The 25,609-nt window shown below is 39.7% G+C and overlaps 1 protein-coding gene across 6 annotated transcripts in view; it reads left to right on the top strand.

Annotated features, from left to right (window-relative positions):
• The first annotated feature begins 7,065 nt into the window (after positions 1-7,065).
• Positions 7,066-25,609, top strand: part of LOC148876989 (alpha-1,6-mannosyl-glycoprotein 2-beta-N-acetylglucosaminyltransferase) — a 65,944-nt gene continuing 47,400 nt past the window's right edge. For 4 of the 6 annotated variants that reach the window (XM_088979909.1, XM_088979901.1, XM_088979892.1 and 1 more), the window contains exons 1-7: positions 7,066-7,289; positions 8,176-8,393; positions 13,562-13,698; positions 13,787-13,897; positions 14,075-14,176; positions 14,381-14,489; positions 14,580-14,780. In XM_088979909.1, the coding sequence (XP_088836035.1) occupies positions 7,271-7,289; positions 8,176-8,393; positions 13,562-13,698; positions 13,787-13,897; positions 14,075-14,176; positions 14,381-14,489; positions 14,580-14,780 (897 nt within the window). In that variant the 5' untranslated portion in view covers positions 7,066-7,270. Of the gene's footprint in view, positions 7,290-7,817; positions 7,924-8,175; positions 8,394-13,561; positions 13,699-13,786; positions 13,898-14,074; positions 14,177-14,380; positions 14,490-14,579; positions 14,781-25,609 lie in introns of those variants that run through there. The other 2 variants (XM_088979924.1, XM_088979917.1) reach the window with 1 other exon arrangement.

The following is a 25,609-nucleotide window of genomic DNA, read 5'->3' as shown; positions in this document are numbered from 1 at the left end:
ATGAGATATGGGAACAGGCAAAATCCACATATTCTGAACTACGACACTATGCCAAGATCTATCAACTGCAAGCAGCATCATCTACTTGTCAACAGGGGGAGAGAGGTTTATCACTTTATTACTCTGACTTGACCTCTGTTTGGAAGGAGTTGGACCATTACCAGAATATTGATTGGAAGGGTGATGAAGATGCCAAATTGTATAAGAAACTCATCTCATAGCAAAGAGTGTTTGCCTTTTTGCATGGTCTCAATCGTATCTATGAATCCATCAGAGTACAAATTCTCAATTCTAAGGATCTTTCATCAATTCAGGAGGTCTATGCTCTTGTCCAGTCTGAAGAGAGTAGGAGAAACTTGATGAACAACATCGGAGGGGATGCAATTGTGTTGGCAGCAAAAGGGCATGCCTCTACTAGTGGTGGATCTTCTTCCAAGAGAGGGGATCTCCAGAAGAAAACAAATGATAAAGAGAAATTGTGGTGCACTAACTGTCATAAGCCCCGACACACCAAAGATACTTGTTGGGATCTTCATGGGAAACCAAAATGGGCTCAAGATCTACCTAAGAAGCAAGGCTCAGATGTAATTAGAAGGCCCGGGCAACAAGGTACCAAGAAACACCACATGACCAACATGGTTACTCGGGAGAATCAACCCTCCACTTCTATTGTGATTCAAACACCACATGGCCAACATAGCTACTCTGGATCTGACCCAAGGGAGGACATTGTAAACTCCTTCTATGACCATCTGGAGATTTATGGTAGAATAATTCGCTAGATGGATGCTCCTCCCACAACCTCATTTGCATCCACGTCAGGTAATCCTGCCACAACTTTCCATGTTGCTTCTCACAACCTTGACTCTCCATGGATAATTGATTCTGGAGCATCAAAACACATGACTGGTATGTCCTCTTACTTTCAAACTTATCACCCTCTTTCCGGAAGAGATAAAGTGAGACTAGCTGATGGTTCATACACTTCCATAGTTGGTCAGGGAACTCTCTCTCTTCCTCTCGGCCTTAAACTTTCTGATGTTCTTCATATTCCAAAATTTCCTATGAATTTGTTCTCAGTCAGTAGTATTACAAATTCCTTAAACTGTTCTGTGACATTTTTCCCTTCCTATTGTGTGATTTAGGATCTAGCCTCGGGGAGGACGATTGGTAGGGGACGTATGGTTGATGGACTCTATATACTGGAGAAAATGGCTGGCCTTCATATTACAGAGTCTATGAGTCAGTTCAGAAAGAGTAAAATGTATTTGTGGCATTGTCGTCTGAGTCATTTGTCTTTTGAGTTCTTGAAAGTTGTTTTTCCAGAACTGTGTAAGTTAGTGTTTGTTTCTGATTTCTCTTGTCAAACGTGTCAGTTAAGCAAGCATTGTAGAACTCATTTCCTTTAAAAAATAGTAAATCTGAGTTTCCTTTTCACATTGTGCATTCTGATGTGTGGGGCTCTATTACTTTACCTTCTGAGAGTGGCTTTTGAGAGTGGCCCTGTTACTTTACCTTCTCAGGTAACTTGACTCCCAATGATGGTTCTGACCTCCCTGTTGCTAATGATCTTGACCTTCCTATTGCCCATAGGAAAGGTGTTAGGTTGTGTACCACTAAACACCCCATTTCCAACTTTGTTTCCTATGAGAGCATCTCACCTTCATTTCGTACATTCCTTACCTCCATTGACAGTATCTCTATTCCCAAGAATGTGGCAGAAGCTCTCTTAGTACCAGAATGGATAAATTCCATGAAGGAAGAAATTGATGCTCTTCATAAGAATGGCACGTGGGAACTTGTTGATCTCCCTAAGGGAAAGGATCCAGTTGGATGTAAATGGGTGTTCACTATTAAGCATGGGGCTGATGGAACCGTTGAGAGGTATAAAGCTCGTTTAGTGGCAAAGGGGTTTACTCAAATATATGGAGTTGATTATGTGGAAACCTTTGCCCCTGTTGCCAAAATGAATTCTATTAGAGTACTTTTCTCTCTTGTTGCTAATTTGAATTGGGATCTACATCATCTCGACATCAAGAGTGCCTTCTTGAATGGTGACATTGAAGAGGAAGTTTATATGGTTCAACCCCCCGGTTTTCTGGCTTAAGGAAATGAACATAAAGTGTGCAAGTTAAATAAGTTTTTATATGGGCTGAAGTAATCACCAAGAGCTTGGTTCAGCAGATTTCATATTGCAGTTCAGCAAAGGGGATACAAGCAATGTCAGTCAGATCACACACTGTAAGAAAGGGTATATTTATCTCCCAAAGGAAATATGTCATAGACTTGCTTAAAACACTAGAAAGATTGGGGTTAAACCAGATGACTCTCCCATTGACCCCAACCATAAGTTAAGTGACAGCCAAGGTGAACCTCTTAAAGATGTGAAGCAATTTCATAGGCTTGTAGGGAGATTGTTGTACCTCTCTATGACCCGTCCAGACATAGCATATGTTGTTGGTGTCCTCAGCTAGTTCATGCATGCACCTAGGACCACTCATCTTGAAGCAGTAGAGAGGATACTGCTGTATCTTAAGAAGTTCACTGGTGCTGGCTTATTATTCCAGAAACATGGACATTTGAGAGTTGAAATTTATATAGATGCGGACTGGGCTGGATCTCAAAGTGACAAAAGGTCTACTAGTGGTTACTGCACTTTTGTAGGTGGGAACCTTGTTACTTGGAGGAGTAAGAAGCAAACGGTGGTGGCTAGATCCAGTGCTAAAGCTGAGTACCGTGCAATGGCACACGGAGTAGCCAAAGGTATGTGGATAAAGAATTTGTTGCGCGAATTGGGTTTTCCAATGGACAAACCCATGACTATACTCTGTGATAACAAGGCAACTATAAGTATTGCTGCTAACCTGGTACTATTAGACAGTTTTGTATGCCCTTAGCTTCAATCCAATTTGATGTACTTTTGACATTTAGTGTAAATAAACAAAGTACATGTTTGATTCATGTTGTTTGGTATATTTCTATGTAAGACCCTAAATCTGGACACTTATAGAGACTTTTGTTAGTTTTAAATGTTCACAGCCATTGGATAAGTCTGGGGAGATTTATCCTATCAAGGCTGATGCTGATGTGCCACCAAGTGTTTGGATGGTTTGTTTTGGAAATCAGGGTAAGACCCAAGGCACATGTAGTATGAGATTGCTTGAATCCTTGAACTGTACCAGATTTCCAGTATTGCCCTAGATCTTGGAGACAGATGGGCAAAACTGGAAAGTTACACCTGACCCCTGGACTCGATTATGACACTTCACTAGGTTTCGGATCGGGCTGTCTTTGATATGTCAATCAGTGAGATCCTTAGCGGGGTTCAAAACCTGGGCATGTTGGGACAGTCTAAGAATTCATCTGAGTGAGTGATCATAGTGACAAGATCAGTCCCTTTGTCGGACAATGGTAATGATCAGGAATGCACTCTCTCTGATAGAAACCAAACTGCCAGCAATTGATTTCAATCGTTGGAATTTTGTTTTGCAAAATTAATATATATATAAATGTATATATACGGTTTCAAAAGATTTGCAAAAGGTTTTAATTCCTAGGATCCATGTGAGTAGAGAGTGCGACACTGTTCTTTGCAGCCGAGGGAGAGGTCTTCTCTTGTCGGGCAATGCTTGATCATTAAGGGCTGAGAGGTTAAGTGTAAGACCATTTAGGATAATACCTGATGGGCTAATCTTGCACCTGCCCACAGTCCTTGGGTTTTTATAAGATGGCTTGGCCCAGGGACCACTTAATGTAAGTGTTGGGCCTATAGAGTCCATGTGATGGGCTCAAGGGGTCACTGAGTTTTCAGTGAATTCGGCTAGGCCGAACCCATGTGGCTGGTGTGTAGATCAATGCTTGGGTCCCATGCCATACAAAGAAGTCCAACTGGGCAGCAGATTGGAAACTAGTTAAACACTGAACACTTAATGGGCCAAAAGCCCATTACGAGCTGGGCTGATATGATCACCCATCTATGGGGTGAATCTGAGATTAATGTTAGTAAAAATGATTGGGCTTTTGACTTTATCCACTCTGGGAGACCAAATTCAAATCAGATTTGAATCTGGTAACCTCCTGATAAGATTAGGAGTAAACTAACTTAATCTGCAGATAGGATTAAGATTATCCCTTATCCAAATATTGATTTGGATTGGGATAACTCCTAATTAGGAGGATTTCTTAATCAAGAAGAAAGGAGTAGAAAGCTAATTCGAATATACCAAATTTCGAACCAAGTTTTTCGAAGAGAGAAGAAAGTCTTCTGCATATATAGATTAGATCTCAAAACTCCAGAGAGAGAAGAAAAAGCTGTTCAGCCATCTTCGTCCCAGGAGTTCTCCTCCAGCCGCCGCCAACCCCTCTTGTAAGATTCGATCTTTGTAGGAGAAAGAAGTCAAGAAATCAGTTCTTGACATCAGTCTTGCAGAAAAGACTGAAAAGAATTCAGTGTTCAGAGTTTCCAGTGGGTTCTTGTGAAGGATCTAGTGTGTAGGACGCACCCTGCTGGTTCCGTTCCATCCACAGCTGTGTCATCTTCAGCAGGATCGGATATTGGTATCTTCTATTGTTTCTCCAGATCAGGTATAATCCTTCCTGTTCCCTTTAGGTTTCAGATTTGGTTTGATTATGGTTCAAGTAGAATCCTTGAATATTGTATTCTAGATTTAAGGAATATGATTCTCAGTTGGGAGAAGGTAGGAAAATTTTTGAAATTCGCTCACTCATTCCGCACCTTTCTTGGCGTCCATTAGATGGATCCTACCATTCTTTCAACTACATAATAGAACAAAGCACATTGGAGTTGATTAATATGCACTCCATATATAAGCTCTGAAGACCAACTAGTAGACATCTTTACAAAAGCTCTGAAGACGAAGTATGCACTCCATATATAAGCTCTGAAGACCAACTAATAGACATCTTTACAAAAGGGCTAAACCATTCCAGACATTAAGATCTCTGTGACAAGTTGGGCATGATTGATATTTATGCTCCAACTTGAGGGGTATTTTTGTAATTTCTATACCACTTGTGTTGTACGACCAGTATAGTATAAATACAAATGCTTCACTCGCATGAAGCAAGTTCTTTTGAGGCATTAAATCCGCCAGCCTCTTCTATCTCCTTCCTTCTTCTCTTCTTCTTTCTCTTGCTCAATAGTGTTCAAGGGGAGAAAGCCAGGTGTGAATGACTCATGGCCCGAGTGTCAAAAGTAAGTTGCTAGATTCAGAGGGAATTCTTATTGTTCATATAATAGTCGAGAAGAAGCTGAAGATGTATACCATAAGTATTGTGAAGTACAGTTAGATACAACATATTCCTTTGAGAAGTTGGTTGTAGAACCATCCACATCAACAATTAGGTCATATCTGATAGGAGGCATCATTGAATTTTTCACTGGGATTGTGGCATGGGTGTTGTTTAATTAGCCAAATCATTTGGAAGGCTATATATATATATATATGAGAGAGAGGGGGAAAGAGAGAGATAGGGATGATTTAAATGCAACTGAACTAAACACTAGGAGTGTGTGTGTGTGTGTGTGTTTTGTCTTATGTTATGGTCATGGGCTTGTTTTCATGTATTCCTTTTTATTATATTACCATTAGCAGGTCACTTATATTGAGAAGGAACCACATGTTGGATCACTTATCATTATCATTATCATTATCATTATCAGATCTGATTTTATCATCTACTATGGATCACTTATAGCAGGAACCACATTTCATCATGTTTTCATGTAGCTATCCTTTGTGTTCATTATCAGATCAGATAAATTGATCTCATCATTGTATATTTATCAGTTGTTAGCAGGTCACTTATATTTATCAGGCCTTATTGTTTGAAGACTGACGTGACATTCAATGATTTGTGAATGGATTGATTAGTAATTGTGAATGCAAATTGTTATCAAGTATCATTGTTTGAAGGCTGACGATACCTTCAATGAAATATGAATGGATTGAGTAGGAAATGTGGATGGATTGTTTAGGGTGTGTTAGAATATCTCATATTTTAATGAAATGTGAATGGATTGAATAAGAATGGGAAGGAGATTCAACAAATGAGCAGATATAGAGTGATATAGTTATCATTCTCATATTTGTTATCAGATGAGCAGATATATAGACTGATATTTAACAAAATATGGGTCTGCCCATATAGTCGACATCATCTTAATTTGAGGGAGATCCAACCCATCATCTTAATTTTCCCACATATGTAGTCAATGTAGAATTGGATAATGGATCGGAAAACAAATCTATGTACGAGCCTGGATTTAAAGAAACTCGATGATGGTGTGGAACTTCTAACTGTCTAAGCAAGCTCTTGTGTAGGATTGCAATACAATTAAGAAAATGTCTCTCTCCTGCATGAAAATTGTAAGGATTCCTTCACACTAATTTAAGCCAATTTCTACTAGAAGAAACCTCTCATATATGAAAGACCGGTATGGATTAGCTACCACTAGCTGAATTGTGGACTCAGGATTGTAACCATTTTGGCAAGCTCGACCAATTGGCCTCAAACAATATTAGGCTGAGCTCACATCCACATTTGCTATCACTATGGTTGTAACAATGGATGGTCCAAATTTCTTGCACAAAATGGTGGTTATTATTGGAAAAAACACACTATGTAGTCAGAGCATTTATATTTGCTCTCATAGTTTGCATTGATTTCAAACAAATGACAACAAATTTGTGCCCTGATTTATATAAATTCCAAACAAACGAGAAGAGTGCAAAAGCCATACTAACTCTTAAACCGACTTTGCACTCATGAACTGGGATGAGTAAAAAAATGCATGGTACATATTTGCATTTGCATTGGAAACAAATGCAGCCAATACAAATAAAATTGCTCTGCAAAGTACAAACAAACACACGAGGTCGGTCATCGGTGGTCCATTCAATGGCGGGACCTGGCCCTTCAATAATGGCGCTCGTGGCAAGTTATTGCCGCCCAAGAGATTGGAAGACAACAACGGCTCCAGGGGTATTTCAGTCATTTGAACAATTCAATCGGAACAAATGCCCCCACATGTCGGCCTTTTTTACACTGACGAGACTGCCAACATTTTTCTTGAATCTTGCTTCACCTGAAAATCACCTCAGTCCTCACGGAACACACCAACAATTTCCGAGCGTTCTTTCTCCATCCAAATTAATTGTTCTGAAACCAGTCCCCAACGATCATCTTACCATTGGAAAAGTGAAGAGCTCTCCGAACAAGGTCACGGAGAAGGAAAGAAAAAAGGGTGATGGATATGGAGAATACAGGTCATCGTCTGCAACTTTTACTGTCCATATTCTTATTATCAGTTCATTGTATGTTTCGTTCTATTCAAGTTTCTCTGGTTCTGGAGGGTTCTTCACTTCTTTCAAGCTTTAGGGTTTTGCCCTTTGCTCTCCTCCGTTGCGGGGTTTAATTTAATGATTCTTTGTTTATCCTGCAACGTGATTGTTTTTCGACACGTATATATATATTTTTTTCCGATTAATATCAAACGATCCCATCAAATTTATCAAGTTCTAGGGTTCCTCTACTGCTTCGGATTATAACTTAGTGTTTTTGCTTTCAAAATGAGAGAGGCAAGGTACAACTATCTAAATGCTTTTAGGAGTTTATGGATGCCTACTTTGAGGCTAGTGTCCAATTGAGAAAGCAATTTTGAGTTTTAGCTTTGTTGGACTCAGTTGTTGGAAGGCGAGAACTTAACTGATGACAACATAATGGGTAAATATTGTCAGAGTGGATCTTCCCATTCAATTATCTGATATCATATAGTTGATATAATGACAGGTCTCACATAAGGATTGCTGAAACTGATTTTATAATTTCACCTCGTGGTCCCATTCATCTCGTTTACTTATGTCCAATCAATGCATTGTCCAAGACAATGATGCGGATGAGGTTATTATATAATATCGCAATTCGCATTGTTTCCTTCTACTTCTTAAATGCTTAGCTTGAACTTTTTCTATGTAAATTGCGTTCTTATTTTCTCGGTGGTGGATATTTTCTTTACGTCTCTTTTCCTTTGAAATATCATCTTTACTTTCTGTGTTTTATGTTACACCTATTTTTCTCCTTTCAAGTGAGGCTAGGGTAGATCTAGGGGCTGACATGTCTCCATCTAACATGTATTTTTTTTATTCTACCCAGGAGAGGGGAATCAGCAGAACGTCACCATGCCTCCAGTAGAAGGTGTTGCTGGAGGAGGGACAGGTTATGGATGGAATGATGGTGGTCTGTATGCTTCAAACCCTCTGATTGGATCACTTGATCCCACAAAGGTTTCATCTGCAGACCTACTGCACGTCTGGTACATGCCAAGCACAGCAAATGTTGGACAGCAAGAAATGCCTAGACCTTTAGAGCCTGTGAGTCCATTGCTATTGTTATCCTTATTTGTCCCAGACGCAAACCGAGTTACTCCAAACATAATGAGATTTCTCTGTGCTGTTAGTTTAAACTTAATCAGTTTTATAATTGCCTTCCTACATGCATACATGTTTTCAGGATCATAGTTTTTTCTCCCAGTTATGTATTTATATGCATAAACCATTACCTGCATTTCTGGGTACACAAAAGGCAATGCAGTGAATTTAAGTAACGGCGCATATGATCAAACTTATACTTGTTCATTTAGCTAAAATTATTAACTCAGAATTACATCTATATGGGTAGGATGGAAAGTATTTTACCCAAGCTTCTTATATGGAGCTTATATCCTGTAGAAGCTACAAATTAGATACTCATAAATGTTGTTTATAAAATGTCATTTCAGATATTCGATGATTCATTTTTTTAAATCTATATGGTATTGTTAATATGTTAATGGAGAAAGTTGGTATGTTTCTAATCACAGCTTTTACATAAAAGCTGCACTGGGAAGATTAAACAACTGGGTTGAAAAGGCACTGTTAAAAAAATCTTGGTTGAGACAATGACAGAATGAGAAAAGAGAGTTGGGTGTGGGGGGACAGTATCTGGTTTGTTTCCTACACATTTAGCCCTAATTGATCCATAGTTGAGATGCAAGTCGGGTGTCGTTCAGGTTTTTCAATGAGCAACAATGAATTATTAATTCAGAAACTGATTCAGATTTATAATCTCATACAACAGCCCTTGGAGAGGTGCAGGCTGCAGCTTCTCCTAACAGATTGCAACGAAACTAGGAAAAGAATACAGAAATCACAGCTGAGCCCAGAACAATTCTTCTCTATTTGCCCCTTGCTTGGCTAACACATCAGCCAAAGCATTTGCTGATATCCCCACCCACTGAATAGAAACTGGCATACTCCTTGTCAGCCAATTGATCTTCTTAATTTAGTTCTTATAGCACCAAGCAGCATCCCCAGGGTTCTTCAACCAGCCCACAACTCAAGTTAAAGATTTTCAACTACATTGGGCTTGGGTCCAGGCTGGGGCATTTCAAAATTTGACAAATGCTCATCTCAACCTGACCCAAGTTACACCCCTTAGCCAGACTGCAGAGTCTGACAGCACGTTAGGATATGCAGAGTCATCCCTTCCCTTAATGTTAGCAGAAGTTTTTTCTTGTTCCATGATATGTCCACCAGCTGGTATGAGATTGATGGGCCTTCACTAACATCAGCCCATAAAGGTGATTAGCTCTGCAAAGGAGCTCTATTGTCAACATTGTCAGGCTGGCGCTGTCAGAATATTTCTTCTTTTCTCTCTTTACTTGGTTGATAAATTTTAAAGGAAGAGAAGGCTGCAGGAAGATGTTGGGATGCTAAAATCCTCATTATGGCTCTGAACTAATGAACATGCATCATAAAATGATGACTCCAAATGCAAACACACGCTAACCATGTTGGCACTTGTGACATTTGATGCATCTATTCTTTTCATTTCTTTGAAACATGTGACTGGGCTATCTGAAAGGGCATCCTGTTCAGCTAAGGTCATCTAGCATTTGTATAATCCAATATCTATGTTTCCCCCGTAAATTCATAACCTAATTTTCTCTACTGTTGTGCCTTATTGGTCTAATTCTTCCCAGCATTTCAGATGGAAGCTTCCCTCCATTTTCGTGACCATAATTCTTAGGCTTGTGTGGATGCTCCTATTGTGTTCTACACCATTCTCATTCCCATTTCCAACGTATGTATCCTATGCAAAATCAAAAGTGAGAAAATGTGCCATTTTCCTCTCACTATCCCATCACCTTCCAGGTATTGTAGGTTTGGTTTTTTTGATGTCTAGGTATTGCATCAGTTTACTTCGATATGGTTATTGTAGGATAGTATCATGTTTGATCTCTTCTTCTCTCTCTCTGATGTACGTGAAGTTGTACAAGTTGGTATTTTAATTATAAAACACAAGTTGTGTAACTTTTTATACATAGCGTGTAGCAACCTTATATTCTCTTATAAATGCATATTGTATTCATAGAAAGAATATTCTTAGATGAGGATAGTTGTTCAGCGAGATTAATTAATTTCAATAAAGTGAGGGTTGCCAATTTGATCCATAACAGATATGAGTTTAGAGGTTTTTCAATGGATGTCAGAGTTGGTCACCACATATATCTACAGGCTTATGTCAGAGTTGGTCACCACACAAGATGTAGTTAAGCTAAATTTCTAGTTCTGCATATTGGGAAATCAAGGGCATACAGGGATGGGATGTAATTGTAGATACCCCTTGGAAGCTATTATTTGGGGGGACCTGACACAGATTTGGAAACACCTGAACATGCTGTGTACAGAAACAGAAGGGAAAAAAAGGAAAAACACCATGGAAGAAAGGAGCGATAATAGAATTGAAGGGAAAAAGTTTGGAACCCTAGTTTTTGGTGTTGATTGTTTGGGTTCTTTTCTGCAGCTGGGTGAGTTAAAGTCCGTCTCTCCCTGTTAATATAATGAAAATCATGGAAAAACCCTTGTTTTTGGGCTTCCTTTGTAGAGAGGAGAGTAGAGCCCTATTTTATTTTATTTTCTTTTATTTTAAATTGATGTCTCAAGTGACATTGCCTAACTTTATATCTGGATATAAAACTTTTTTGCAATACGGTGGCTTGGTACAGGGCTTTTCACATTAGTGCCTCTTTATGGTTTCAAATTTTAAACCCCTGTACTAAAACTTATTTATGTGAATATCCATTTCAATACCTTTTCTTTTTTTGGTATTACATATTACACATTAGAGGGGGATTAGGGGTTGGGACAAAGCAAGGCGCACATGAAGTTCACTGACCTTTGCACAGAGAGCCTGCAGCTGCGCAGGTTTGATCCTACGCCTCCATATTCAGAGGGGTGCTGAGTGACCATCTAAGCTACTGAGTCATTAGCCATGCTAATACCTTTTCAAAGAAAGAAAAGCATGCCAATATAAAGCAACCTTTTTCTGTTTTATTATTTCTTTTTTCAATAAGTGAAAATCTTTTATTAATAAGGGAGAAGCCTCTTAAAAGCATGCACGCGGATACTGAGCTGTACATGATGGAATCCACAAAAGCCAAGGCAGGGCCAAAAAATTAAGGTTCCCATCCCTTGAACTTCTTTTGAAGACCTGCTGAAAAAAATTAAGGATCTCTTCACTTTGCTAATAACAACTTCAAGAGGAGATTCCTTGTTTTGGAAAATTCTACTGTCGCGCTCTTTCCAAACTGTCCAGCAAAGGGCAAGGGGCCTCTTTTACTGAGAGCAGTGGAAGACCAAGAAGAGCAGGAGCCCAAAACACTGGCAGAGGTCTAATTTTGTTGAAAAGATGGGAGAAATGTATCCATGTCCCATAGGTGAAGTCACAATGGATCAATATGTGCTGGAGACTCTTCATGGCTTTTGCACAGGTGGCATAGGTTCACAATATGCATGCCTCTAGCATTCAGCTGGTTGTTGGTGGGAATCTTCTCAAGGATGGATGTCAATACAAAGAAAATCAGTTTAGAAGGAGCTTTGGTCTTCCAGATCCAACGCCAGTCAACTGTAGCAGCATCCACATGGGATCATAACTGAAAAAAGGATTTAACAGAGAGGCAGCCTGAGGGTGAAGCCTTCCTGAGCCTGCTGTCTGCAGCTTGGCGCTTGGGATTGGATTGACTAATCAGCTCAAGCATCTGGGTGAATCTATCCATTTCCCAGTCATATAAGCTCCTTCTAAGTCTTGGGACCCACACCAGCCTGTCCCCAAGCAGTTCATAGCTGTCTTTGACTATACAGTTTTTATTGGCAGCCAATGAGAACAAGTCCAGGAAGGCCTCACATAGAAGTTGGGCCCCACATCAATCGTCCTTCCAAAAATAGATGTAGTACCCATTTACCTACCTTAAATGAAGTAAACTGAGCAAAATCTTCATTGAGGTTCATAATGATGCCTGATCCATGGGATTCATGGGGATGAACAGACTCCCAACCCAACCCCCAGAGTTCCTGCTTCTCCTCCCTATACCTCCATTTCCATTTGCCAAACAAGGCTCTATTGAATGCCCGCAGGTCTCAAGCAACTAATCCATAGTTTACTTACTTTAATGTAACTTAACATTTCTTTGTTAGCAATCTAGGAAGGCATGTGAATTGTGTATATATATGTAGGCGTATATGTATTTATTTGTATACATATACAGCCTAAATGCATATACTGCGTTCCCATTTCTAAACTTGGTGTGCTTGCCGTGTTTGATATGCTGTCTCCATGTTGACATAAATACTCATTTCCATTTCAACAGATCATAGTTTGGGACTTGGGAAAGAATCTTCAAGTTCACTCAGGCTTTGTTGTAGGTCATGGGACCCTCTGAATGGAGATACCCTACTTGAGGTTGATGTTTTCCTGGTCTTGAGCATCAATAGCTCGGAGGTAAAGGGATTTATAGGTGGTAATTTGATGGATGAAGGGTGAGGATGAAGGGTTCATTGCTTCTGCAGCTTTACTTTAGGAAGCTAAGACTTTAGCAGCCAAAGTGAAGATCTAATCTTGTTCAGCTTCTCACTAAGATCAACTAATTTTTAGCAGATAGATTTGCCAGGTCAGATGTTGGTTGAGCCAAGATGCATCTCTGTAGTGGGTGATCATTTTCCTGGTTTTCTCTTGTTTGGGTTGCTTGTTGTGTTTGGCCAGCCTTGTTATAAGAAAGCGTAAAATAGTTATATAAAGATATGCATCCTTGGACTTTCTCTATCTGGGGCATAATTTTGAAATCCTTTCTTTTCCCTTAATCTAATTTTCACACCACTGGTTTCTTCAAATATAACACTCTGGTCATCATAAATGGGAAGTTTATGGTAGATAGACTTTCAATTAAGTTTTAAAGCACAAGAGTTTTGTTTTAAAAATTATGACTCCATGAAATCATGGTTGTTGTAAGATTAGTATTAAGGCAAGACATTTATAGAGGAACCGTAGGAATTATGATAGTCCACAGAGTTGATGCTTTGTTCCTTTCCTTTTATAATTACCAAAATATTATGGTAAGTATGCCAAGCATTTTGAGTGTTATGGGCAAAGTGGTTTAACCTGGCTCCCCCCCACTACTATCATTAGGTTTTGTTCTGATTCTGACTTCTGGTTTGTCTTGAAGGTTACTCTTCTTGCAGCAAGAAATGAGAGGGAGAATGTTCAAGTTGCAATGCGTCCAAAAGTTTCTTGGGGTGGTCCTGGTATTGCAGGTGTGGTGCAAGTTCAGTGTACTGACCTGTGCTCTAATTCTGGTGATAGGTTTGTTTTTTGAAATATACTCCACTACCTTGCAATTCCCCCCCCCCCCCCGGATATAAATAAGATTGCTGATAATAGCCATTGGCAGGTTGGTTGTTGGGAATTCTGTGACTTTGCGACGTGTGGTGCCTATCTTGGGTGTTCCTGATGTTCTTGTTCCCCTTGATTTGCCAACCAGTCAAGTAAACATACTTCCTGGGTAATAATTGAAAAAAAAAAAAAAACAGAAACCCTTCCTTGTTACCTTTCACATGAATAATTTTAAACTTCTTTTTAAAGTATTGCTATTGAGTATTGACAAGGTTTAACTGATTTGTTCTGAAGAACATCTTCTCTTGATCTCTTCTATAATATTTGGATCATTTCTTTTTTGCAGAGAGACAGCAGCAGTTTGGGTTTCAATAGATGTCCCTTCTGGACAGCCCCCTGGTCAATATGAAGGAGAGCTTCTAATCACTGCCATGAAGCCAGATGCACAGTGATGATCTATTCTCTTTATTTCAGTTAAATATTAGTTTTTATTTTGAGACTTGTATTCAATTAATTGCTATTTGTGAGATTATTTTGGAGAGTAGGACATATCTAGAATTTATAAAAATTTAGAGGGCTTGTTTATGTGACAGAGTTTCTTTTTTAATTTACCCAGATCTCGGTTTTTATGCTTTTATTCATTCTTCTCCAGATCTTCAGCCGAATGCATGGATTATGATGAGAAGCATCAAATATACAGAGAACTTAGGAGCTGTCTTGACATTGTGGAACCTGTTGAAGGAAAACCTTTGGAGGAAGTGGTTATTTTCTGAACCTTCATTGATTTTAAAGTCCTTTGGTGAAACTAAGGGCTTTATCTGGGGTTAGTCATGAGCTTCTTTGTTTTGTAGGTAGAAAGACTAAAATCTGTATGTTCAAATTTAAGAAGAGTTCTTGAATCACCGCCATTTGCTGAATTCTTTTCGGAAAATGGGCCAGTTGATATGATTGATGAAGATACTTGTGCAGATCTTTCAATACATCTGAAACTAAGTGTGACAGTGTGGGACTTTGTTCTTCCACTAACACCTTCACTTCCTGCTGTATTTGGTGTATCCTGCCTCATTATTAAAATTAAGCTTAGTTTTTAAGAAAGAACTAAAGGGTTTCTCACTCAAAGAATTATTTTTGTTGCTCAAACTTGTCTAAATTGTGCTGATAAAAAAAGCTTGTCTATATTGTACAGAATGGATTGTCTAATCTGCTCGATTACATCTACTCTTGTAAATAACACTTAATTGTGTTTAACAATTTTAAAAAAGAAAAAATTGTACTCTGTCTTTAGTCTGAAATATTATTTTCTTACTTTTATAATGCTATAGCTGCATTCCTCCCTAAGTATTTTTTTTATTGTTTTCAATTTGAAAATTTATCAATGTGGGGTAAAAGAATGATACATTGTTGTCAAGGTGACACCTAGGCAACAAGGTGCCCATGGAGAGTTGACTCGTTTAAGCACCTAGTTATTTTGTACATGACTCTATATGAAATATTTTATATATTCTTTATTTTGAGGTTATAATAATAAAATAGACATTATTAAACTAAATCATTCATTTTGTGGGTGTTGGAAGTTATGTTTAGGTGACAGATGTATACTTTGCATTACATAGGAAAGGGCAGTTCTCTTTGTTCTAACATTAAATAAAAGAAGGCCACAGGAGAGAGATGTTCTGTTTGAACACTCCCTATTTTTGCCCTATTTTTTATTCTTTCTTTCTTCTCTTCTCTGTTCTATCTTTCTCTCTCTCTTTTGCATTCGATCCAGGGCTGTTTCCTTCTATTTTCTTTATTTTTGAGATCTAATCCGAGTTAATCACATGGTATCAGAGCACCATTGATCAACTGGATAGATTTTCTGGTTTCTACAGCGCTACACATTGAAGTTCTCTCCTTTTATGTATTAAAGAATCTATAGAAACCTTCAAATGAATTGATTTGTGTTGATATGATGATGTATTGAAGACCCTCTACTTGGTGGTTCAAAGAGGGATAATTTTCTGTGTGTTCAGTTGACTAGTTCTAATATTTGGGTGATGCAGTGGAGTGTAGAAGCAGCAGGTTCTTTGTGGTTTATGACATTGGTTGGAGGTTGTTTGTGCTATTTATGAGATCGGTTGGGTTTTCACCTCTGTTTAGAATGGGTGTGTTGGAATGTGTGGTTGTAGGGTGATGGTTGTTGCTATGTGCAAGTAACTATTTATGGAAGTATTCAACAGTAATTGTGGGAATATCGTGGTGATGTTAGGTGCTGGTCAGTGTTGATTTTCTTTCTTATCATGGCCTCTTCCAGTGGTGAGAATAAGTCTGGTAAGTTATTCAACTGGATTTATGATCATACAGATGACTTCCATCAAAATTAATAGTCTCAATTATGCCTCTTGGGCAAAATGTGTGTTTGTAGGGTGATGTTTGTTGCTATGTGCAAGTAACTATTTATGGAAGTATTCAACAGTAATTGTGGGAGTATCGTGGTGATGTTAGGTGTGGCCAGTGTTGATTTTCTTATCATGGCCTCTTCGAGTGGTGAAAATATGTCTGGTATAGTTATACAACTAGATTTTATGATCATACAGATGGCTTCCATCAAAATTAATGGTCTCAATTATGTCCCTTGGGCAAAATCTGTTGTAGTGTTCCTTATTGGTAAAGGGAAGTTGAAATTTGTTGACATATTGGCTGTATTGTAATTCGACACTTGTTTCTCACTCATCCCCTGACAATTGGCAGATCCTATGTGCAGGTGGCTTCTGGGGAAAAAGGCAAAAATGGTCAAGTGGGTAAAGTGGGGGTGTTGAACCAACAACCGCAGACCAGTCCAAAAGGTAAGGTTGCTGGTTTGACTTTTAAAACAGGGGGGCGTGACCTCCTAAAAAGTCACGTGGGAGGAAAAGAAGTAAGAAGTGGGCTGGCAATGGTCAAGTGGGTAAAGTGGGGGTGTTGAACCAACAACCGCAGACCAGTCCAAAAGGTAAGGTTGCTGGTTTGACTTTTAAAACAGGGGGGCGTGACCTCCTAAAAAGTCACGTGGGAGGAAAAGAAGTAAGAAGTGGGCTGGCAATGGCGGCCCAAAGTCCTTTAACCCGGGTGCTCCAATTAAAGGGCTCGAGTCCAAGGCCCAATCTAGGATAGATGGGCCAAGCGACCCTTTAAGTACTCATGTGACTGGGAGGGGGTGAGTTGATGGACGATAACAATCATCTATCTTCTTCTCCTTCGAATCCCAACCGGGTCAGGCGTAGGGTCTCAAGACTCTCAACCCTGAAGCTCTTTACAGCGGGTCCCTTCCAACATAGTGAACCGTCTCTCACCTGATAATCCAAGGTGTCTGAAACGTAGCGATATTAACTGAACAAAGATTGAAGACTGGTTGAGTTAACAAGATAGCAGTGATGACTCCGATAGTGATGAAGCTGTAAGTTTGGGAAGTGTGATTTTGAAAAGCAACAATAATCTACTCGAAATGGAAAGTCTGCACACAAAGCTATTGTTTGTAGAGGAAGAATTCGAAGATGAAGGTTTGCAGGAAGACTCAAAATGGTGAAGAAACTGGTCTTGAAGCTGTGCAAGCTCCACTCCCCACCGCCGAGGGAGCTGACCCTAAGTTTGACGAATCACAGGATGTTTGTGGAGAGGGACAAAAATCTGCTGAGGGTGGATGGGGGTATTCCAGTATTCCAGTATCGAAAACACAGAGTAAGGAACTCCAAGTGGGTAGGTTGCAGTGTCTAAGACTGGCTAAACAATGGGGCTTACACCAAATTGAGGTAGAAGGGGACTCTAAACTATTAATTGGGTGGTTGCAGTCACATAACTTAGGGGCCTGGGTACATCGACAATTCATGAGGGAAATAAACTGCTTGGCAAGGGAGGTTGGGGCACTGTTCAAGTGGACAAGGAGGTCAGCTAATGGACTAGTCAACACCCTTAAAAAGCAAGGAACTTTCAGGGAAAACTTGTTTTGGGCTGTTCTGTAATCAGAAAGTACTTTTCTTGGGGTTAACACCCTTGACTGGGTGGTGACAATGTATTCTCTTAATATGTCTAATGAAAGTTACCGTTTTTGACAAAAAAAAAGTGGGTAGGTCGTTCAAAAGTGATACTTTCACTATGTCTACTTCACAACATTTTCCAGAAAGGGGAAAGGCCTTAGAACCAAACAAAACCTGTCAGCAACTCAAATCTAGTAATCCTGGTCCTCCTCCCGTCGTACCAAGTATGGGTGCCATTTCTTTTATGGGTACTAACTTGTGTGCTATGCCTGTAATAGATACTCTAGCTTCCTATCCAGGAGGAATTGATGTAAGAGAGTGGGTGACAGTGGAAGGAAGAAGTAAGGGGACAAGTGAGGAAGCAGATAGAATCTGGAAATTGATGTGTACAGGGTTGGGGAACTAAGAAGGGTTCATAGAGAGCTGTTGCGGCCAAAATGAGTGTGAGTGCGGTAAAGATCTAATTCAGACAATGGCTGGAAAGGATGTAGAGAAGGAAGAGGATGCTTATTGTATCAGGAAGGGGGAAAAAGGAAAAAAGAAGAAAAAAAGATCTGAAACGGAAAGGCTAATTTCAGACATTGAGGGAGATTTAGAACTCAGTGGTAGAGGGGATAGGAGGAAGGGCCTAAAATAAGGAGACCAAGGCTTCTTCATGGGTGTTTTGCTACTTTTTGTCCCGATGAAAATTATTAGTTGGAATTTGAGAGGCCTAGGGAGTGCAAGAAAGAGAAGGGTGGTCAAAGACCTACTCTGAAGAGAAAAACCCGACATTGTGCTCTTACAAGAATTCAAATGATGGAATTAGATGGAAGATGGGTTAGGAGTTTCTAGAGGTCTAGAGGTGTAGGATGGACTTTGGCTCCTTCTTGGGGAGCCTCAGGGGGGGGGGATTGTAACACTGTGGAAGGAGGACATGGTGGAAGCAGTGGAAGAATTGGTAGGTAGATTCTCCATTTCCATTAAGTTCAAGAATTAAGGATGGGTGTGTATTGAGTTTTAATTAATGTTTATGGCCTAGGGAGAAATGAAATGTAGGAGGAATTATACACAATCAATGGGTTATGGGATAGCCCTTGGTGCCTGGGTGGGGATTGTTGAAGATTAATCAGTTTTATGACGTTTTATGTTAGTTGTTAGATAGGAGGTGGGGACCACAATAGTTATGTGAGTCCAAATTTTATTATGTTTTTGAGTGTTATATATGCTGTTTTATGTTTTGCCACCCTATAAGGGCATAGTTGTCTTTGTACTGTTCTATTATTTTTAGTATAAATAATAAGTGAAGGGGGCGGCCAGATTATTGCTTTCTTTTCTTTTCAACTTCTCTTCTTCTCTTCTTCTCATGCAGCCCTAGATCAAGCCGATTGCATGAAGTAGTAAAGGGCTGATCGATCTACTATAAATTGCCCAGTTCTTGAATTTTTTTGTGGGATCTGGTCATCAAGAAGGTGATCTACTGTTCGGCATCAAAATTAGGAAGAACTGGAGTGCGGGGAAGAGTCCTAGAAAAGTTGGACTCTTTGTTTTTGATCTGATCTTGGGCGCCCAGGTATTGTTAGTTATTTTTTGATTTTCTGAAGAGGGCGGTTTGGTTTATGGAATTTTCTGAGCCTACCGGAGTGGTCGATTTACTTCTCTCTATTGGGAGGCGTGGGGAGGAGAGAGATTTCTCACCAGCTAGGGTTTTCTTCTTCCGAAAGGGTTGGTTTCTGTGTGTGTGATATTAAATTATTTTTTGAAGGTTTCCAATCTATTTTTTTCTTACTATTGAACTGTTTGAAGTAAGATGGAGAGTTGGAATACCGAGATGAAATTTACCGGTACTGTGGGATTGGGTGTTGGAGGTAGTAGTGATATTTTTGGGTCTGGGGTCATTACTACAGTAAAACTTGATGGTACAAATTATTTGGAGTGGGCACAATCAGCTAAGATGGCTATTGGTGCCCGTGGAAAATTAGGCTATCTTATTGGGGAGGAGAAGAAACCTAATACAGACTCTTCTGATGGGTGCAGGAGAATTACATGGTAATATCTTGGCTGTGTAATTCTATGTTACCTCATATGCAAAAAGTTTCCTATGGGCTAATACTGCTAAGGAGATTTGGGATGGAGTGATTGAAACCTATTCTCAGAAGCAAAATGAAGTCAGAGCTTATCAGTTAAAGAAATCAGGTGATAAGTATGAAATAGGGAGAAAAACCTCTTGCTGTGTATTTCTCCATGCTGAAAACCCTATGGCAGGAAATAGTTCACTTAAAAACTGTGGTATGGGAAAGTGTAAATGATGCAACAACTTATCATAGATTGGTAGAGAGGAATAGACTTTTTGAGTTCTTGGCAGGGTTAAACCTTGAGTTTGACATTGCTAGGCAACATATTCTTTCTAGGGAGGGCGTGACACTCTCTCAGGCTTATGCCTGTCTCTGGAGAGGAGAGTAGGAGGAATGTAATGCTGAGACTGTCTGGGATTGACCAGTCGGTTATGGTTGGTACAACAAAACCTAAGCCGAATGGAGATAGGGGGAGTAGTGAGACTAGAAGGGAAGATAAGAAGGACTTGGTGTGCGATTATTGCAAGAAGCCTAAGCATACCAGGGACACTTGGAAGCTTCATCCAAATCTTATGCCTGTTCGGGTAAGAAGCAAGAAGGGAAATGCAAATGTAGCCACTACAGGAGACTCTTCAACCCCTCTTTCCCAAATTGATTGGGAATCCATTGTAGTAGCAGCAGTGAGAACATAATTGGAGAGGTTTGGACAGCTTATGAGTAAGAAAGATTCACCTAGCTCTAGCCTTTCAGATGGACAACAAAACGCAAGAGCCAACTACACCACTTCCTTTGCACATACAGGTAGTTCATATGCAGCTGCAAATCTTGCATCCACTTCAGGTAAGGAGGGACCTCTTTGGATTATAGACTCAGGAGCATTTGAGCACATGACTAATGCCCCTACCCTTTTTAGTTCCTATCAGTTGTGCTCTGGTAGAGACAGTCTCTATAGCAGATGGTTCACATATGCCCATTGTTGGGAAGGGGACAGTTAAAGTGACCAATGATATAATTCTGTCTTCTGTTTTACATGCCCCTAGACTTCATACCAATCTATTGTCTGTTAGTTCTTTGACAAAAAAATTGAATTGTTCCGTGACCTTTCTTCCTGGTAATTGTGTTTTACAGGATTTGGAGTCAAAGAAGATGATTGGGAGTGGCCGTGAGGTGAATGAAGTCTACCTTTTGGATGAGATTCCGAGACATCAGGGCCATCATGCTAGCAACAACAGTAGTAGTGCGCCAAAGTCAGTGAACTAAATTATGCTTTGGCACAATTGCTTGGGACATCTTTCTTTTAGTTCTTTGAAATGTCTTTTCCCAAAATTGTTTGAGTCTGTTCAATTATTTACTTTGGAGTGTGAGAGTTGTCAGTTAGGAAAGCATTGTAGATAGTCTTTTAAACCAAGTAATAAAAGAAGTACTATTTTTAATATTGTTCACACTGACGTATAGGGGCCATATCATATCCCTTCCATGGGAGGATTCTATTACTTTCTCTTGTTTGTGGATGATTATACACGTTATTTTTGGATATATTTGATGAGGTCACATGATGAGGTTCCTAACTTGGTACGACAGTTCCACCAGATGGTTTTCACACAAATTGGAGTGAGAACTAAGGCATTTAGATCAGATAATGCCAGAGTACTTTGAGAAGGACCTGGCCACGTATCTCCTAGAACATGATGTAGTTCATCAGAGCAGTTGTGCATATACACCGCAACAGAATGGAGTTGCTGATAGGAAAAACAGACACATTGTGGAGTTGGCAAGGAGTCTTATGGTGTGTGCATAAGTTCCTGTGTAGTTCTGGGGAGATGTAGTTCTTACAACTATGCATTTGATTAACCGTGTTCCTTCACGGACTTTGGGGTTTAAGGTGCCATTTAGTATTAATTTTCCAGATGGGGAGATATTTCGTATACCTTTGAGGGTTTTTGGCCGTGTTTCCTTTGTTTACATTCTTAGCACTCATCACAAGAAATTGGATCCTAAGGCTAAGAAATGTGTTTTTCTTGGGTATGCTTAGAACCAAAAGGGGTATTGTTGTTATGACCCAGTGACGAGGAGCAGATTTGTCACTGTAGATGTTACATTCTTTTGAATCCACCTTCTTCTCGAGTGGTTCTCCTCAGGGGGAGAGTTTTTGGAGGAGAACTGACAATCTATTCCTCTTCCTGTTACTTGAGCCACTACGGGCAGCCTCACAGAAATATCAGCGCCGACAGATGATGGTTGACTCCACACATCCTCAACCCATATCATTCTGAAACTCCAGATTCGGCAGATATAGTTCTAGGTATTCCTCTTGAGCCTGTTATGTTTTCTAATGATAATGTTCCTGTCCCTAACACCACTGTGGCAGCTGATCCCACTGACCTTGATCTTCCCATTGTACTTCGTAAGGGGAATAGAAAGTGTATAACCCACTGCATTTCACACCATCTTTCGTATAGTGCCTTATCACCCTCCTACCGTGCTTTTCTTTCTTCCCTGGATTCTATGTCTATACCCAGGAATGTTACTGAGGCTCTCTCTAAACCCGAGTGGAAAACAACCATGTAAGATGAGATGGATGCTTTGGTCAAAAACCAAACTTGGGAAATAGTTGATCTCCCCTCAGACAAGGAGACAGTCGGATGTAGATGGGTATTCATAGTGAAGTATAAGGCCAATGGCAAGATAGAGAGGTACAAGGCAAGGTTGGTAGCAAAAGGGTATACTCAGACCTATGGTGTTGATTATCTGGAAACCTTTGCACCAGTAGCTAAGATGAGTTCAGTTCGTATCCTTTTATCTTTAGTAGCCACCTATTCATGGCCCTTTTTCCAGCTTGATGAAAAAAATGCCTTCCTCAATGGTGATTTACAGGAGGTATATATGGACATTCCAGTAGGCTTTTATGAAAATGTTGATAAAGGAAAGGTGTGTAGATTTAGAAAATCTCTGTATGGATTGAAACAATCACCTAGGACTTGGTGTGATAGGTTCAGAGGGGCACTCATCCGTTTTGGATACACACAGACAGTCTGATCACACCCTCTTTGTGAAGGGGAGAGATGCTTTGGTGTCAATTCCGATTGTGTATGTAGATGATATAGTGCTAGCAGGAAATGATCTGGAGGAGATTGATGATCTCAAAAAATCATTGCAGCAAGAATTTGAGACTAAAGATCTTGGTGAGCTCAAATACTTTTTGGGGATTGAAGTTGCAAGATCCAAGCATGAGATCTTCATTTCATAGAGAAAGTATGTACTTGACCTACTGCGGGAGACTGGGAAGCTGGGGATCAAACCAACAAACACTCCTATTGATCCAAATCATAGAATTAATGGTGTGGTTGGTGAGTTGGTAAAGGATGTGGGGAGATATCAAAGAATGGTGGGTCGACTGTTGTATTTGTGTATGACATGACCAGATATTTCTTATGCTGTTAGTGTTGTGAGTCAGTACATGCTTGCACCTCGGGTTCAACACTGGGAAGCTATTGAGAGAATACTTGTATATCTGAAAAAGCACCCTAACAGAGACATTCTTTTCTCAAATCATGAGAATCTGAAGCTAGAATCCTATACAAATGTAGACTGGGCATGATGCTTAGATGGCAGGAGGTCTACATCAGGAGTGTGTACCTTTGTAGGTGGAAACTTAATTTCCTAGAAGAGTAAGAAGCAAGCAGTTGTGGCAAGGTCAAGTGCAGAGGCCGAGTATAGATCCATGGCTCATGATGTCTCAGAACTTCTTTGGGTTATATCTCTTTTGAGTGAGATTGGGGTGAAAGCAGAGGAACCTATGATGTTATATTGTGACAATCAGGCTGCAATCAATATTGCCCACAATCCAATTCAACATGATAGGACAAAACACATTGAAGTTGATAAACACTTTATAAGAGAAAGGGTAACAACCAGAGAAGTTTGTTTGCCTTATGTCTCTTTAGAATTGCAGCTGGCTGATGTTCTCACTAAAGGGGTGGCAAAGAACAAGCTTGAACATGATCTACGCAAGTTGGGAATGTGTGACATTTACTCCCAACTTGAGGGGGAGTGTTGAAGATTAATCAGTTTTATGATGTTTTTCTGAGTAGATGTTTTATGTTAGTTGTTAGATAGGAGGTGGGGACCACAATAGTTATGTGAGTCCAAATTTTATTATGTTTTTGAGTGTTATATATGCTGTTTTATGTTTTGCCGCTCTATAAGGGCATAGTTGTCTTTGTACTGTTCTATTATTTTTAGTATAAATAATAAGTGAAGAGGGCGGCCAGATTATTGCTCTCTTTTCTTTTCAGCTGCTCTTCTTCTCTTCTTCTCTCTTCCTTCTCTCTTAAAGAAACTACTTTTCTTTCATATTTTTTAATTCAACAGATTTCTACTGGGATTTTAATGTCATTAGATTCTTCGAAGAAACTAGTTATCCCCAACAAGCAATCACAACAAGCATGAGGAAGTTTAATGGTTTTATTGCAGATTGTGAGTTGAAGGAAATAATTCTTGAAGGGATGGGAGATCCATCATATGGATGACCAAACCTTGCAGGAAGGTTGGGCGGAATTTCAAAAATTTCATTCAGGAATCCTATTCCCAATTTAGAAAACTGCATTTTCAAGGTTCGTTCTTGTAACCAAACTAGACCAAATCTGAAACCAAATTAAAGGAGGGATATACTTGATACGGAATCCACGCAAGAATGCTCCTCCCAATGTAAGTGTTCATGCCCAAAGAGAGTATCAAATCCTTCCTCCATTAAAGGTGACACAACTTAGGGTGAGGCATGATTAGCAGGTAGTTCTTCACCAAGAACTAGTGATTCTTCAACAAGAATCGAATGGAATTGTGAGCACAACTTCTAGATTGTTTCTTCTCGCAAGAAACAATATCAAGATCCAATCTTGATCGAATCCAAGAACTGGAGATCGAACAGGGTGGGGCGGCAAGAGCAGGAAGAAAAAGAGCAAAATGCAAGAGCAGTCTAATTGTGTTGTCTTCTCTCTATATTCAACGAATGTGTCTTTGGAGGTTCGCCCTGTTCTCTTATTTATAGCCTTAAAGAGAAGATTTCCTAATCCAAATCTTTTATTTGGATCTAGACTCTTTAATGGATAAGGATAATCCCTTATCTGCAGATAAAGATCAGCCTTCCTAATCAAATTAGGAGTTCCTTTGATCCAAATCTTTATTTGGATCTGGACTCTTTAAGTGGATAAGGATAAATCCCATATCTTATCTGTTGATCCAAATCCCAGATCCTCCCCTATTTAATTAATCTAATTAACCTAGTTCGAAATGGGCTTTTAGGCCCATTAAGCTTTCAGGATCACTTCCTATTTAATACTGGCTAGCTTGGCTCTTTTTGTATGGCGTGGGACCCTATCATTGATCTACACATCAGCCACATGGGTTCAGCCTAGGTTCTGTTACAAGGCCTGGCCGTATTCACTGCTGAGTACAGTGAATCCTTGAGTCCATCACTATGGGCTCTTAACGGGCCCAACATTTACACTAAATGGTCCTTGGGTCTAGCCATCTTATGAAGGCCCAAGGACTGTGGGCAGATGCAAGATTAGCCCATCAGGTATAACCCTCAATGGTCTTACACTTAACCTCTTAGCCCATAATGATCAAACACTGCCCGACAAGAGAGGACCTCTCCCTCGGCTGCAAGGTGCAGTGCTGCACTCTCTATTCACATGGATCTCGAGAATTAAAACATTTTGCAAACATTTTGAAACCATAATATATATATATATATATACATATATATATATATATATATATGTTTATGTATATCTCTATATAAATATAGTTTGCAAAACAAATTTCAACGGTTGA

Source organism: Nelumbo lutea, chromosome 1, assembly GCF_056320005.1.
Source record: "Nelumbo lutea isolate HS-2025 chromosome 1, American lotus-T2T, whole genome shotgun sequence".
Lineage (NCBI taxonomy): Eukaryota > Viridiplantae > Streptophyta > Magnoliopsida > Proteales > Nelumbonaceae > Nelumbo > Nelumbo lutea.
The sequence above is the reverse complement of the archived record's forward strand: the minus strand, read 5'-3'. Positions and strand labels throughout refer to the sequence as shown.